Below are 17,501 nucleotides of genomic sequence, written 5' to 3'. Positions count from 1 at the left end.
AGTATTTATAGTATTAAAACACTATATATTAAAAAATCTCTCTAGCCACAGTATAAATATAGATAATATTATTCCAAAAGTATTTGTAGCTGTTACGTTGAGTATTTGGGTATATGTGGGCCAGAGTAGCTTAAGTATGGTGTGTATGCCTATGATTATCTGTCTAGTTTTTGGAATCTAAGATTCCCAGAGTAGCTGCTTAATGAATTTTTCTTCCATATCAAGGGTGTCCCCAGCATTATGTCCCTGTTACCCAGTGGACTGATGATTTTGGGCATCTGTTCTTCAGCTTTATATTATAAAGGCTGAGACTGTGGTGGTCAGGATTTGAAAAAGGGACATAGCATCTATTCAGGTGAACCTAAACCAATACTGCTAGCATGAAAATTGGCTGTATTTTCACCAAAAATACTGCACCCTTTGTAATACCCTTTATAATTTATAACAGTAATGGCTGTGTGTTCTTTTCAGTACATTTTGGTTTTTGGTAGCATGGTTGACCAGCTTTTATTAAGAATTCTTACTGTAGTAGCACATATCTGACCATCACTTTTTGAAACTCTGTGTTGCAGCCTAGGGCTGCTTCATTGATCCAAGGTATAAGGAATTTTCTTTTTCTTTTCGGTGCTACCTGGAGAGACCTAGAATGCATTATGTTATTCAATAGAGATAAAATTATATTATTCAGTATAGTCTGTTCACCAGTACATCTAGTTCCTGAATAAACTGTGTATTTCTTAAAACCAGTTTGACAGGTTGACTTGCTCCATCAGTCTCGCTGCTGTTTGCCATTTCTGCTGTGTACTCTGGAAAYGTACAGTCAGGCTGCTTGCCATTACGCCAAGGGCTGTGCAGCTATATAATAAAATGCAGTTCTTGACTCAAAAGAGCTCTAGTCAAAAAAGGCAATAGACATTAACAGGATTTTTTTTTCCTTTTTCCTGCACTCTGTGTGGTCTCTTCCATATCATATCTCAGCATACTTTCTCCTTCATTTTCGTCAGTGTTTGCTCTTTTTCCACACTGTCTGCCACCCTTTTGATTATATTACTGAGCTTACAATGGTAATGTGTCTTCTGTCCAATCTCTTTTCTTACACTTTTCCCCAAGAAAGTTAGTCTGTTTATATGCTGTACTTTTCTAAATCACCTTCCTGCCTATTCAGTTGAATATGAATCTTGAGGATTCAACTGAAGGCCCAATATGTGCTGAGCTAAACATGGCAATCAGAGCCTGCAAAGGCTGAGTGGATGAGAAAAGGAAGTCTTCTTTTCTCCCCATCTGCTGGACGGTGGCTTGCTTTGTTTTTGTTTTTTTGTTTTGTTTTTGTTTTTTTACAGTTCTGTGAACAGAAGTGTTGGGACCTTTTTTTCATTTTGTACCAATGCATTTGAGTAGGTCTTGAGCAGTAACTGATGAGATGCTGGGCAGTCTATATGCACACTTGAAAAAGTCAGATTATTTTAGCCTTCATTTGTTCACATGAGTTCTTCTTCAGAACAGTATGGGTTAATCATGTATTGGGAAAAAAAGCTTGCAGACTTCAAAAGGTAAGGGTATTAGCTCAGTAAAGCAATCTTCTTACTTTGTGCAAGGAGTTCGTGAGTTATTTTAGTTCTGTTTAAAATCAAAGTTGCAGTAAGCGTTTTCAATTGACTGTATTTTAATGTTGTCCTGTATTGTTAGATAACATAGGCAAAAAAATGCAGATTTTTGTCTGTATAATTTTCCTGTCTCCTAGTCAGGCAAGTATATATGTCTATATTACTGGTTTGGAGATGGGAGTGATTTGGTCTGTACATAAAGTGGAATTTTTCTATAGAAACTGACTTCTTTAAATGGAAGAGTTTGGGCTTTTTTTTGTTGTAGATATTGTGAAATTAGGCAAACATTAAAACAGATGTTTTGCTTTTAAACTAGTTCTTAGAAGTACAATATACACGCTGTCCTTTTTGGCTCAATATTCTGAAGTTAGACAATCTCTGTGCAACTTTTATTTATGTTTCTCTCTACCTGAATATGCAATGTGAATTCTGTTTTGAAGCAATTAGTGAAGAGGAATTAAAAGGATAAAGTTGAGGCTAAGGTTCCTACTGTTTACTTTTTTAGAAGTTTAAATCAAGGATACATTTTTTTTCTTCTATAGAAATGATCATGCCATCTTTGTTCTCCTTTAGTTTATAAAAGTTTAAAGGATTTAGAGCAGTTTTCCTGTTAAGTACTAACTTACTAAATACTACTAAATATTTAATATTTACTAAATATTAACTAACTGATTTGGCATAGCTGAACTATGAAAGCACTTCTGATTGCAGACAATTGATTAGGTAGTTTTGCAGAAAGTACTGAGTAGTTAGGCTGCTGGGTGCTAAATCACATGAAATACAATGGGAAAACAGGTGTAGCACGAAGAAACAGGATGGTCAGTGGACACTATGAAGGGAAAGGATGGTGTGAATATGGTCTGCAGCTAATCTCTTGAGGATGGAGTCCCAAAAGAGACATGAGGCATGATGTTAGTGATTTGTGTATATTCAAATGCGCTATAGATGCCATCGTTTATTTTGTTGTGATTTTTAGCGTTTTAATATAGACACAAGCTGAAGCATATGATTTTACAAATCTAATAGCACTGCAAATGTGTATTACTAGTCTTATAACTGTTTCTTTTGTCATGTGGGACATTCTGAATAAATTTCAATTAATTCTAAACTACTATTAAATATTAAATTAGAGCTTATCTGCGGTAGAAAAGAGGTTGCAAAGGTAAGTGAAAGAGGGAAAATTGTTAGATTGCATAATCCCCATTAGAGTTGTTCCAAAAAAACTCACAAACCTTTCAGAATTAAACACCTACCAAATGGTCTCAATTTATACCCAGGCAATTTTTATTAACTTTATATGCTTAAAGCAATATTTTGAAAAATACAGGGAAATCRGACTGCTCTGACCTGTAGTCTGAGGTTAATTCTGCCCTCTGTGGGAAGCCTGGCTTTTGGAAAAGACTCRAATTTCCAGGCCTTGAGCCAAGGAAAGAGGAATCCATGAGCTCAGCCTGTGGAGTAYGTGTTTGTGAGGGAGAAAGGTGTAAGCCACCATCACCCCAACTGGCTGATTCAGAGAGGTAATCATACCTTAAGGGGTTCTGGTCCTTTAATCCAGACAGTGGTAAGTGGTAAAGGAGGAGCACAGAGGACAAAACCATGATAAATTGGACGAAGTCTTTGGGCAATAATTACTGTGGGCAGCAGTAAAATAATTGCAGCGCTGAGAATGGGTGAGGAGGGTTGAGATGGTTAAGTCTCAAGTTACTGTATCTATTTGGTTTCCATTTTTCTGGGATGGGTGAAGATTTCCTCTCTGTTGAAAGGCAAAGCAAACAAGCAATTGGGCTGGTGCTGTTCTGTAAAGTGTTAATGATAGAGGGGGGAGGTAGGTGAAGTACAGTGGTAAATGCGTAACATTTAGTCGACTGTAAGTGGGAAAAATGCAAAGTAAGTTAATGGCTACGAACTGTAGAGAAATCTCATACTTGCACGAGATTGACTGTAAGCTTGTGTAGAGTAGTCCCTAATGGCTGAGGGCAAGTATAAAAGTGAAAAGTTTAGTTTTAGCCTTTGCACTGCTCCCTAATGACATTAAAAGCCAACCTTCAATTGTTGAAATAAGACTTAAAAGTAAAACCAATTGGGGGTGGGGGGACAGTAGGGGTGCACTTGGCTTGCTTAATATCTCACCACTGTCAGTCCCAGAGAGAGAGATCAAGGGTTCATACTGTACGCATCAAATATGAAGTGYAGTCTTGCCTCCATTAACTCTCTTTCCCATAATAATAAATCTCTTTCACTTATACATATGTGACTTTTCACTAACAAGCAACAATTTGGCTTTGCCGTTGAGGCCGGTTCCCCAATACTCTTGGAAGCARGCTTCCTGCAGTACGTACCTGCTGCGTTCTCAAGAATACCATTCATGGGAGTAGGCGCTGTACAGGCGATTGGGAATAACTGCAACAATTTGTGTCCTTTTGCCTTTTTTTTCCAGAAAAAAAGATTGTATGAGTAATGACCCAGAGTGTTTCTGTTGGCTGCTTGCCATTTGCTTATCTTTTAGTACATTTTTTCTTTTTTTTTGTGACGTTCAGTAACAATAAGTGGATGCTGTGCATAATAAAATGCTTAACAATTGCATTTGTGAAACTCTATGGCTTTTTTTGAGTTCAGCAAAAAAAAATCTTATTATGTGGTTTGTTGAACATGATTGATGAGATGAAAATCAAAGTTGTACCCACTCTAAATGTTTTGATTATAAAATCCTGACTACTGGTTAAGTTGCTAATACCCAAATTTGACAAACTATTTAAGTTCCCGCCTTTTCCCTGAAACTAGTAGACAGCCAATAGTCAAAATACTTTATCGAATATTCTRTCAGTCTATAATACCAGTAGAAGTTAAGATAAGAATAGTGGGTATTTGAGTTGGTTATTATGAAGAAAAGCTGTTGTTTTCAGTACTAAATTTTTGTATGACTTGAATTTTCCTATGTTTTATTTATAAAAAGATTTGGTTTAGTATCATTTTACTATTGATCAGTAAGATGTTTTGAGAGGCAAAGCAAGCGTGGATTTTATGCAAAACTAGAAAACTTTATTTTTATAGACTGCTTAAATGGAATATGAGGAGAGTGTAATATATATACAACCAATGTGAATACATAAACTAATACACAAACTAGTCCTCTAGATAAAAAGCATTTTAATATAATAAATACTTTTCAACTACTGATTAATTCTTTTCTGTTATAAGCCTTATGGACTTGGAGATGAGAAAGAACTCGCAGCCCCACAACTGCAAAGGGTTCTTAATTGTGACTGGAAGGCAAAAGACAATGATTTCAAGAGCAGATGTTCAAAAACAGTTTGCTTTACACATTGCACCCTCCCATGAGCCAGGGCCTCACAATAGTTTAGCTAGAGCACTGCAAGCTATTTCATTCAAAAAGAGGGGTAGCCTTGAAGAGAGGCAAATTGCAGATCATTTATAGATCTATTGAGTTATCAGTTGTTTTTTATGCAAGGATTTTGCAGATTTTAGAGTCTAGAAAACTCAYTGCTGCAAATCTAATTGCATAGTACTTCTCATCTAAATCCAGCAAAATCATGTCCTTTTATTTTTTTCCTTTAGAAATGAAGATGATAAAATCTTTTAGACTTTTATAATTCCAGTTAACACATTTMTTTTAGAGTTTTTCATTTACCTTTGCATTACTTATCAGATGCAGATTCATGGTGATACACAAATACTGCCATTAACTTGTCTGATAACTTACATATTTTGTTTTTTAGCTCCGTTGGTAGTGACAGGGTTCATCTTTCTCGATAGATCCCTTTGGCAGAGAATCAAGACTAAATGAACAGAAATTAAATCACTTAATTCTAAGTGATGGTCTTTCCACGTAATTCCTGAGAAATATTGTAGCAGAGTGGGGAAGCTCACGCTGCRTTTGTCTGAATTGCACCTGTCCTGTGATCAGAGCCATGTCCTGCTCTGTAGTTGCCTGCGCAGAACCAATTTTACAGAGAGRACCTGAATATTTTAAACCATGAGGGTACACGCGGCATAGCAGTGTCTGTGCCTCTTTGAAAGTAYCTGTTGGATGATAAGAAGATAATGTGAGTGCTGCTTTGATTACGTCTGCTGTAGTAATGCATGTATAAGGATTCCCATTGTATGCATACATAGTTATAGATAGAGACATGTATTTAGTAGTATACAGCCTGTCAGAGATCAGAGAGACGTCTGCTTCACTTAGTGATGYGTTGGCATGTGAGTGGCCCCGGGGAGCACCGGGGCAGCTGTGCTGACCCCGGGTGATCCTGCYGGCTGGTGCCCTGCAAGCGTGCCAAGCACGGTGGTTTTAACCTGGATCAGTTACTTTTAGCCCTAATCAATTCCCTGATGCAGCTGGCTGCGCAGACACCTGAATGACACCAGGAGCAGCGGGGTTAGAGGTGCTCATCTTGGGATGGGGACGTGGGGAGGGAGGAGAGGGATGTAGGGAATTCTCTTTTGCTGGAATTTCTGGCTTCTGCCTTTCTTAACTGACCATGAAAATGCAGCACTGCTCTGTTGCTGGTGCTTGACTGGGCAGTCAGTCATTGCCTGCTGCCCCTCTCAAGGGCAGAAACTATGTGGGTGGAGCTCTACCTTTCTAGGGCAGCTAAATATACCTCAAAATGGATTTTAAAGGCTGTCTCTGGGAAAGATCAGACTAGTGACATCCTAGTTCCTGTGGTGAATTGTGGATGGAGGCCTTGGGCAGTGATCAGAGGGGTATACCTAAACTTCCATGCAAAGGTTTAGTGCTAGGTCTGATAGCAGAAGGATTAATAATATGTCAAATAACAACAGAAGGCTTACTCTTAAACCTTTTCTTCCAGATATACGTATATACATACCTCGATTTGAACAAGCTACCCTTTAACGCTACTCACAAACATTCAGAATTTGACCAGAGCTAAAGCCTTTGTGAATCAACTAAGAGTTTGTTAAGATAAATGGTGTTGTATTAAGCAACACATTCTCAAAGTAGAATTAATCTGGGGAATCTGCTGTAGGAAAGAAACAGGCCTAGGCCTGCCTGCTGGAGAAGCTACCTGCCCAGCGCTGGGACGTGGGCCAAAGGGAAGGTTCTTGCTGGCACCAAAGCAAAGATTTTTATATTTCTGAACGATAAGAATAATTAATAACAAATGCATGATGCAAAATTGAGCTAAATTAATTAAACTGAAAATTAATTAACTGGGTTATTTTTTTCTGCTGAATTATTTTTATTATGATATTCAACTGTGCAATGTAGTATTGAATTAATAGAGAATGGTTCTCAGAAACAACATTTTACGGGGCCATTTTAAGTTAAAGAGTTCTTTGCATTTGCAATATAGTTGTTCAGATGGCCTGGGCCGTTATCTGTCAATAATGGCTTAATCTTCACACCTTCATCTTTAGTGTTGTTGCAGTGGCAAGTAGCGACCACAGCGACCTGGTGTTACTGATGCCCTGTTTAAGTAGACTGCGGGAATATTTCGCTGCTGCTGCAGATTAACTGCGGCACCTGAGTAATGCCCAGCTGCAGTTGCTAGTATAATCTCCTTTTGATCCATCTGCCTAACTCCTGTTAGCATCAGTGTGTGTGAAAGGGAGAGTTCACTCTTTGTTTCAAGCATCCTAGGGTCAAAACTCTGTTGTTTCYTTAACATATCCAAAGCTACAGTCTTGCTTGAGTGTACAGGGATGTCCGAGCTTTAATTCTTCATTATGTATGAGCAGAGGCTGAGGACTGGGTCAAGAAGAGAAAGCTAAGGAGTGATGACCTTGCTGTCCTCCGCTATCTCGTGGGAGGGCTTAGCAGAGATGGAGGCAGAATCCTCTCAGAAATGCCCACTGACAGAATGAGAGGCAACAGGCACAAGCTGGAAAGTGAGATATTCTGATATTGGGAAACATGTTTTCCTGCTGAGGGAAGTCAAACACGGGGGCAGGTACCCAGAGAGGCTGTGGAGCTCCTGTCCTTGGGGATGCTCAGAACTGGGCAGGATGAGGCCTTGAGCACCCTGAGCTGCTTGGCCCCACTCTGAGCAGGGGAGTTGAACTGGATGAYCCACAGTCCCTTCCAGCCTGTATTATGCTATGATCCTGTGTCTAAAGATGAGACCATCTCACAAGGTAGCTTTATGCCATCCAGATTCTGAATGTGATTTGCTTTCTGTTGGTTTTAAAAGTATCTTGGGTTCCTCCAGTATTCATCAACTGTGAGCTAGCAGACAGCAACATATGACTGTGCTTGTCGCCCACCTCCTGCTCCCCAGAAAAGGCAGGTAACAGGTATTTGAGCACCTGGCTATCTTAGTGTCTGCTGGGAGTGATCCTTGATTCTTAGTGTTGATCTTGGTTTTGCAGCTGCTGGAGGGAGGAAAGCCTTGATCTGTATTATGTCCCTTCAGAATCAAGAATACAATTGCTTTCCCAGACATGGAAGATAATCAAGAGATAGTGTCATGAAGAGCAAGGGGAAGGGAATGTTTTCTTTCCTTTTCCAGGGCCACAGAGATGATCTTTGCTGCAAAATCTACTRTGTGCAAATCACTGTGTCTGTTTCAGAAGGTCAGAAGTTTGGTTTGAGCAATGCAAAGTCGCAGCACATTAGTTATTTCAAACTTCAAGCTATCCACTCTGGCTAAGAAATCATTTTCTTTGATCTAAGTCATATTTGGCAACTTTTTAGTTAGTCCACTAAAGTGGCTTGCATTTTTTTCCCAATTAATGAAGACCTGACATGACTGCAGAAAGCAGCTATCTGAATAAGTGGGTTTCAAACAGAAGATATTTCAAAACAAGCAACTTTAAGGTAGCTCTTTCCAGACAAAGGATCTTAACATAATAAAAAAAAGATGAAAATTGTCTGTTAAATATGCAGTTGGGAAAAACTAAGTGGAAAAAAATAAAATAATAAACAATAACATCATAAACATTTTAAAATAGGGAAGGATAGACAGGAACCACAAAAGACATACTGATTTAGAACAGTGGTTTTCAGCCTGTAGTCTGCAGCTCTCTCTGGTCCCTGAACTATTTCTGAGCGATCTGTGGAAGGAGATCAGGCAAAATGTGTTCATGTGCGCTTGAGAAAGTTAAAGACTCCTGGGCTGGAGAGAACACAGCTAGAAGAGTGAAGCGTGTGAAGAAAAATGGCCACTGCGTACCTTGGGAGAGCCAAGTGTTGCGTGCTGCAGAAGCAACCAAGCCCACCTTTGCAGGAGCTGTGCACTCCTGCTTACACAGAGCTCAGTGCAAGCTAGGAAGCCCAAAAGCAGGCAGTCGTGGTGGGTGTCGGGGCTTTCTAGCGTGGGTGCCGTACTGTGCRAATGCAGTTGTGCTGCCCAGGGGTCTGCGATGCTGCATCCGTGTAGYGTATTGTCATGCTATATGATCCTCCTGGGTCTACTTGAAAATAATGTAGGGATGTCTACAATCCGCTTTATCATGTGGTATAAATGTGGAGATTGGWAGGGTCACCATCTTGATAAAGTAACCTTGAAAAAGAAGGCAAATAATGGCAGGCTGTGTGGATGCATTGAGAGAAGGCCTTCAAAGGAGTGAGATTTCTCCTGCTTCAGGGCTTCAAACACTAACAAACTTGTTTTATGATTAATGCGCCTTTTTGTGTAAGTTACACAGATGTCTGTCACATGAGATGTGTCAGAAGATGACCTCCTCTTCTCCTGGACTTAGCCCTCTCTGAACTTTTTAGTTCMTAGGTTTTTCTCTTCTGGAATAGAAGAAATCACTACAAGCACCCACTCTTGGCAAATTTAAAATAATTTGTGTTGACATCCTCTCTTGTTGCTGTCAAGCTGTCTTTTGTGAAACTGAATTTGGGCTTTATAAGGAGTTGAATAGCCTYCCATGAGGAAGGGAAAGAAGAAATCTCCCAGTATTTGAAATATGGGGCAGAACTAYACACTAGTTAATCAGGCTTTCATCTGTATCCTCACATGAACTGTAAAGAAAATTTTGTCCAAAGAATCTCTAAGGTAGGTTCTGAAATGACGCAGTCTTTTGATGATCGGAGGTGAATTGTTACTTCAAATGTCTATGAAACAAGTCTCTAGTGACATTTTTAAGATTTTGTATGGCACAGCCTGGAGAAGGAAGTATAAGCTTCTAAATGTGTTTCATAAGACTTGCAGCAAGATTTAGAGCAAGCCGATTGAGTTCAGCTGTAGCGTAGGAACAAGAGTTTTCATTTTTTAAACATCTTGTTACTGCCTGTGAGTTGTTCAGATTGCAGACATCTCCACGCGCTCTAGAAAGGGACACGCTGGGAATAAGAGGCCTGCTGGCGAAAGCATTATACAATATTCTGAGCAGCAGATTCTTGGTCGAAGGTCAGTAGATCCCTCAACTGCCATGTCTGCAGGGGAGAAGTCGCTTCCTTTTTTTTAAAAAAAAAAAAAAAATCTTGGTAGAGACGGGTCTGTAGGGTGGCAGAGCTGCGTGGTTGGAGACGCGGACCGAGCGCAGCTGCACGACGAGGCTTGCTCCTGGGATAAGCCGTTACTGGCGTACCGTGACTAATTGCTGAAGAAAGTAGCGTCCTCCGGGAAAAAATAGCGTCAGGTTTGTGAGCGGAGGAATCGAGGCAATGCAGGGTTCGTTTGGGGAAAAGAGGAACATTCGGGGCAAAGAGGAAGGAGGGGTGTAGTGAAGCCCAGCTTTGTGAAGGGGAAAGAGACTGTGCAAAGGGAGGAGTCACCGATCTCTGAGCGAGAGCGTCAGGCAGCACAAGCGACAGTCTCTGCCACGGCAGCTTTGGCCCTCGTCRCTGCTAGAAAACCAGGGCAGGGTTGGAGGGCTCGGGAGGATTAAGGCCTCGGCCTTTAACCTCAGGAGACTGGAGTTTTAAATTCTTGCTTGGCTTGCAAATTGGGCTGAATAAGACCAAAAYTGGCATCGTCTCGCTTGTTAGGCTCATAAAAACACAGAGGTCCTTCCTTCCCCATCTTCTGCTAAGCCRTTCTGCTGGCTCTGCAGCTAGCTGCAGATGCTGCTAGTCAGGTTCGAGTTTGTGCACAGAGGTAGGGTTTGATGGCAAGGGAATATAGTGTGCCATAGAACTCGACCAGTCCTTCCTTCCTCTAGGATTTTTAGGATCTCTGGAGCTTTGAAAAGTGTTTTTCCCAATGTAGACAAAAGTTTTCTGTGAAGAAGAAGAAAATAATCTAATTTCATTTAAAAATACATATTTATTTTCCTCCCTCTTGGTCTAAGTTGTTTTCTCCCAGTCAGAAATGTGTATGTTTGAAGAGATGTGGATCCTGAAGAGAGCAACTTAAACAAGTGATATGTGTGATGTTTAGCAACTACTGCTGTTGGTATCTCTGGAAACCAAAATAATGGTATAGAAAGACTAAATGTAGGCAAATGAAAATGCATGGGAGACATGGTGTTTATACATGACTTTCCTGGTTCTTCTATAAYTTAATATACCTAGCTTATAAATTCTATTTTGAGATATTGCTGTAGCCTTCATCAGGGCAAAAGTATGACTGGCAGAGTAAAGTGTGTATATAGATGCATGTTAATGTTATGGATATGAACGATTTTGCTTGCAGTTCAGTTGTTTTCTTTGTTTCTTTTGTCTTCATCTCTGTATCTATAGTAACTTTTCAGAAKAAGTGAACTAACTGTAAGCTACAAAGAACTTATACAAATGCTCTCGAATTACTTTTTGCCTATTGCAGTGCATTTATATTAAAAATCAAAATCTTGGCTATTTTTTTTCCCAAGGAGATCCTTCTGAAAGGAATATAACAATTGCCCAAACAGATGAGCTGCCACTTCCAGCCAACAGTTTAGCAGACATAAAGTCAGACTGTAGAAGAATTGGAAAGGTTTTGTTCTTAGTTTAGGTGGGAACTAATGAAAAATTGAGTTTTTGCACAGTCTGAGCATCAGTGTTTCCCTAATGTGAAGAGTAGGAAAGGTAATGTTCACATTTATAGTGTCATTGCCCTGTTCTATTGAATATTCTTTAACCAAAAAAAATGGGGGGAAAGCATTAGAAAGGAAGGTAAGGATTTGTTATTTCTTTTAATTTTAAGAAAAAGAAAATTTTGCTCCTTTAAGAAAAATGAAAGATAGTGACAGGCTCCAAACTTCTGCTAACTACAATCAGAAAGAGCAGTGAAAGATCAGGAGAATGATTTTTCCATCAAGGTTCTTTTGTATATTAGTTTTTGCATTAGTTTTCTTTGTTATTAAATTTAAGACTGATGAATATCTTGATCTACCAATTCCTCCTCACATTTCTAGGCTTTTCATTTTGGCATTTCTTCTAGCATTCAAACAGTTTTCTTTCTTACCTGATCTTCATTCACTATCTTTCCTTGGTACCTTATGGTTCAGAAAGCGTGCCCCTGTTGTATGTTTTCTTTTCCTCATGTGTGCATTTCTTCTCCTACTCCTCTTGCTTATTACTGTGTTGAGAATCTAGGTAAAAATTCAAATATCATTTCTATATTTTTATGAACATTAGTACAGTAAAAAAAATCAATATTAAAATATAGGCACGTTTTGATAAGGTATAACATCTTCATGAAACTGTTTCTGTCTTTGCAAATGTTGACTTGCATGCTTGTTAAATTGTATTCAATCTACAGTTTGTGTTAACTTTTATTACTAGCACACTAACTTTAGATATTCTGTCTTTTGTTGATTATGATGATATTACAGGGAGATGCAACAGAAACCAGAATCACCTGCAGTTACTTATGCAACATATCGAGGTTCTGCAAGGATTAGGCAACTACTGAAGAACCAGTCAAAGATGGCTGAAAGAGGAGAAGAAAATACTGAGAACAGAAATGCTTCGCTTGTCAGAGAGAACAGAGAAATCCAAACAACAGTGTCTTCAGAATCAGGACATTTATTAAAAGAAAATGGAGAAGATGAGGATAAAGATAATGAAGATGATGTCACAGTAAATTGTTCTACCACTAGAGAAGACCTGAAGAAGTCTGGTAAAGCTCAGCATTGCTTGGGTAGCAGTAAACATGAAATAACTGCAAATACTTCAGCTTCATCTGCTGATTCATCTAGCAAAGTCGACTTAAAACATGCACGAACTTTAGATACAACAAGAGTGAAGAGAACACATTCACTAGATTCATTATTGTCATCTAGGAGGAATAGTGAGATACTGATCAATCCCACTTGCCAGAGTACCAATTCCGTTACAATGAGTCCTGCAAGTTGTTTGGTAGAGGAAGAAGTGGGAATGCTGGGAGAGTCAGAAGCTCAGTTTCAGACAGATGAAAATGCTGCTTTTAATGTCAATAAAGAAATTCATTGTAGCAAAGCATCTAATAAGGAATCTGCAAAAAAAGTCCAGAATGATAGTTTACATTCACCCAAATCAAAAAGCAAGACAGTAAATGAAGAACTACAGCTGAGAAAGGGAGAATATTGCTGTAATCATCGAACAGGGAGTCCTTCAGAGCTAGCATTGGATGTCCAGATGCTTCATTCCAATGCCACTGCATTTCAACAGCATACGGATAGTGCAAATAAAGATAGCCATCCTAGAAAAAGTGATGCACAGAGAATTGTGGCAGCTGTAGGAAGTGAGCAAAATCCACAAAACTGTATTTCTGCTATGCTTTTGCCTTTTAATGAACAAATACCTACTTTGCTTAGCATACAGAACAAAGGAGACAAATGCAGAGCTACAGGTAATCCAACTGCTTCAGTAGCATCTATTAAAAATGATGAAGTTACAGTCATGGACACGGAAAGCAGTAATGAAGAACTGAGTGAATTAGGGAAGACAATGCATRTACAAAATGATCACCAGTTAATCCTTGTGGATAATAATAAGGATACTAGTGCGGAACAGTTTGGTTTGCCTTCTCTAGAAACTGAAGGTGTTGAAGCAATGAAGGTTTTGTCTGAGTTTACAGTGAAAAATCTTGACAATGCATCATCTTGCATAAATGAGTGGGAAAGTCTGAAATCTAACTTTGGTGAGTTAATGCCTCCTCTCTCTGTTTCTTATGAATTGTCTTTTGAAACTGGAGACTATTGCTCAACCTCTCATCTTCCTAGTTCCAAATCTGAAAATAAAGCTACAGGGGAAAGAAAAGCCAGTTTAAAAGATGTGAGAGACACTATTTCTTCTCCTGATCATGAAGATGAGAAGAAAAAATCTCTTGAGCATGTAGAGATGAGCCTCTCAGGAAATTCACTTCCTGTCCATGAGCTTGGTGCTGTTTCCTTTAAAACTGTTCAAAACATTCCTGTCAAGACATCAGTTGCACCCGCAGAAGGTAACACAGCAAAGACTGTACCTTGGCCTTTAAYCAGTATTGAAAGGACAGATGATGCTATTGCTGCTGCTACTTCTAAAATGGAGAAGGCTGGTATGTCTGAGACTGCTCTTGTTCCTTCTCAATCTAAGGATTACRTCTCTGAATTTTCCTCTCATATTTCTAAGTCACAAGAAGAAATTCTAGAGGTTTCGCATCCTGCCATGATACATGGAAGGAAGCCCTTGACCAACCATTGCCCTTTTGTCAGTGAAAAAGATGTTGATGTAGACATCATTACTGAATCTCGGCCTAGTATTGAAGATAAGGATATGAATATTTCTTCCAAAAATGAAAACAATAGTAAGCCTACAGTATCACCTACTGTATTTAATTCTTCATCTGACAACCATCAAAAAGCGCCTTCCTCCACTAACTCTGAAACTGGCAAAATTGCTAAATCATCTGCTGCTTCTGAACAGGACAGCCAGTCCAGCTGTATTTTTCCTGCTGCTGAGTCAAGAAGAATTATCCCTGAGGACAGAATGACCAAGATGCAGCTTTGCCCAGAAGACCCACGAGCTACATGCCCAGCCGTTTCTCTGGAATCTGACTACATCCAGCCTACTTCACCATCCAAGGAAACCTGCAAACTTTCTGTTTCTGCCCTTGAAACYCAGGAGAGCAATAATTCCCCTAATCCTAGACCCAATGATGGGGCAGAGTATGCCTCCACTGCACAAAAATCTGATGGCAGTGTATTGACAAAGAAAATACCATCTCCTATCTGCACTTTGAAATCTTTGGAAATGGTACCTGAGCCAGTCTGTACTGAGAATGTGAGCAAAAATACCGTGAAAGAGGTGACTCTCTATAATCATGTTCCTGCTGTCTCAGAAATCTCTTGTAAAATTGGTAATCAGAAACTTACAGAATCAAAAGAACTCTATTCTGATGAAATTTTGAAACATATGGATATACAAGGGCAAGAACATGCTAAATTCCAAGATGCTGCTCTCTTGTTTAAAAAAGCTGAGGAAATAGTGGAGTCAGTTTTACACTTAGCTCTAGAAGAAATRATAGCAAAACAAGCAGTTGGTGTCTGCCAGGTTTGTGGGAGTAAAGATAGTTTAATAAATCTGGATATTCTAAATGATCAGAAAACTGGAACTGTACAGCTAGAAGAAGAAGAAATCCAGTCAGCTGTGCAATCATTAAAGCAGTTTAATGAGAGCTATGCAGGAAGCTCATCTCCATTTAAAGAAAAGGCAACAGTTGATACAAATAATCAAGATGAACAGATTCCCCTTTACATCTCTGATAAAATTGACCTACATAGTTCACTGGCATTGAAAGCAAGAGAAATAATTGATGAAGTTATTTACTCAGCCAAACAAAAACTGACATCCAATCAGTGGCAAGGCAGTGAGAGCAGAAAGGCTTCTGAAAAGCTTGAGCCTGACCCTAAGACTGAAACCCCAAAGATTTTAAACTCGGATATTAAGTCATCTGCCAAAATACATGAATTAAACAAAGAAACAACAGAGAAGGTAGAGGCTCAGAATGTGACTATAAGCACTGAAAAAGCAGATTATTCAGACCTTCCTTTGCTTCTAAATAGTATGGAAAATAACATACGTGGGCTAGAAGGARGTGAAATGGTACCAAGAAATGTATTTACATGTCAAAAAAATGGATTTCTACCTACTGGCAGTTTAGCAAAGCCTGAATCTGACCGTATGATAGTAGCAGAAGAGAGACATACTAAAAAGGTGTATGAAAACATGACTGCCACAGAGACATGTGGAAAAGCTAAAGTATCAGGAACCAGTAGCAAATCTGATGTGTCTTTACATTTAATAAATAGAAATTTTGCTGTGGCTGAAGAGGTGTTTCTGCCATTATACTTCAAAGATTCGTGCAATAGTACAAATACGCCAGAATGCACGTTGCAGCCAACTGTAAACGTTAATGTGTCATCTTCTGTGAATGGTGAAGAAAATAGCAGCATGCAGAGTGACAAAAGCAGTCCTCACGGTTGTCTGGAAAGCAGTGCAGAGAAAAGTTTATATGAGCACCGTGAAAGGGAGGCTGCAGAAGAAGTATCTGCACAAGTAAGAGCAACCTTAGAAGATTTGGAGGCAGAGAATAAAGATGAATTAGCCAATGGAGCAAGTTTGATAACACGGGTTGATATTGGATTAAATACACAGTTCATTGCATCTGAATTGCCAGCTATTGGAGAGGTCAGTGAGGGGRAAAATTACTTCAACACAGTCTTTGCCCAAAATACTGAGACTCTAGAACAGGTACAAATGAAGGATGGTGACATGCAAACAGATGGTTATCTTGAAGAAGATGGCCTGGACTGCAGCAATGACATGGAGGAATCAGCAAATCTTTTGGCCTTTTCTCCACCAATTGAACAGGGGGAAAATAGTTCTTTTACTATAATTTATGAAGGTACCCTTCAAACTGAGAACAAATCTGTGTCCACTGACAAGATGCAGACTAGCTCTCTTTCTTCTTCTGATCTGCCACTCGATAATACAGATCATTTTCTAATGCATAAAAGAACAACGAATAGACATGAACCAACCTATCCTTATGAAAGGGATAACAAATTGAATGAAGCAATGGAGAGCCATAGCTCAGAGTCATTTCTGAACGTGGAGGCTAAGCGCTATAGAATATATCCTTTTTCACTGTCTCCAATTTATGAAGATGACAGCTCCCAAGAAGACCTGTTATCCACAGATGTGTCACCAGAATGCCATCCTAGCGGACTATCTAAAGATAACACTGACCATTCTTCTGTGCTGTCCCTTCTTCAGTCAGTTTCTGAGCGTTTGCAGTTTACTACTCAGCTTAGTGAAGAGGARGAGGAAGTAGAAGAGGAGGAGGAGGAGGAATCGTTTTATGAAGAAAATACTCTTGGTGCTGACAGAGAAGAAGAATGTGTTTCCAGTCAGTGGACAGGGAATTTAAAAACCACCTCTCAAACAAATGACCAAAATAGGTCTTTGTATCCTAAACAAACACCTTTTCTTTTAAAAGAACAACAGAACTCTATGGAGCAGCCAGAACTGCTTCCAGATGCTACTTCTCCCGGTCAAACACATTCTAAGCCAGTTTCACAGAAAGTTGATGCTGCTGTAAAACGTTCTTCTACAAGTGTGTATTACCAATATTTGCAATCTGCCAGAAATTACTCCTCTGAGAAGGGAGCCAGATTTGGAAGCATTCTGCCRGATATGTTGCAGCCAAAGAGTCGTTGGTCCCAAGATTATGCCTTGCCAAAATTGGGAGAGTTGTCAGTGGTAAGATGTCRTGTTACACAATCCTAAAATTGGTAAGGTTGGAAGGGACCTCTGGAGATCATCTAGTCCACCCCCCACCCCGCTCAAGCAGGGTCACCTCGAGCATGTTAGACAGGGTTGCATCCAGGCGGGCTTTGACTATCTCCAGAGAAGGAAACTCCACCACCTCTCTGGGCAGCCTGTGCCAGTGCTCTGTCACTCTCACAGGGAAGAAATTCCCCCTCACGGTCAGGCAGAACTTCCTGTGCTTCAGTTTCTGCCCATTGCCTCTTGTCCTGTCACATGGGACAACTGAAAAGAGTTTGTCCCCATCCCCT

At 39.6% G+C, this 17,501-nt stretch overlaps 1 protein-coding gene across 1 annotated transcript in view; it reads left to right on the top strand.

The window, feature by feature from the left end:
* The window catches only part of CRYBG3 (crystallin beta-gamma domain containing 3), a 93,501-nt gene that overhangs the window by 28,792 nt on the left and 47,208 nt on the right, over positions 1-17,501 (top strand). The window contains exon 4 of the mRNA XM_085323054.1: positions 12,294-17,184. Within this exon, the coding sequence (XP_085179180.1) occupies positions 12,294-17,184 (4,891 nt within the window). The remainder of the gene's footprint in view (positions 1-12,293; positions 17,185-17,501) is intronic.

Source organism: Rhea americana, unplaced genomic scaffold (genome assembly GCF_003343005.1).
Source record: "Rhea americana isolate MKP2758 unplaced genomic scaffold, rheAme1 scaffold_81, whole genome shotgun sequence".
NCBI lineage: Eukaryota > Metazoa > Chordata > Aves > Rheiformes > Rheidae > Rhea > Rhea americana.
This window is presented reverse-complemented; position numbering and strand designations above follow the sequence as displayed.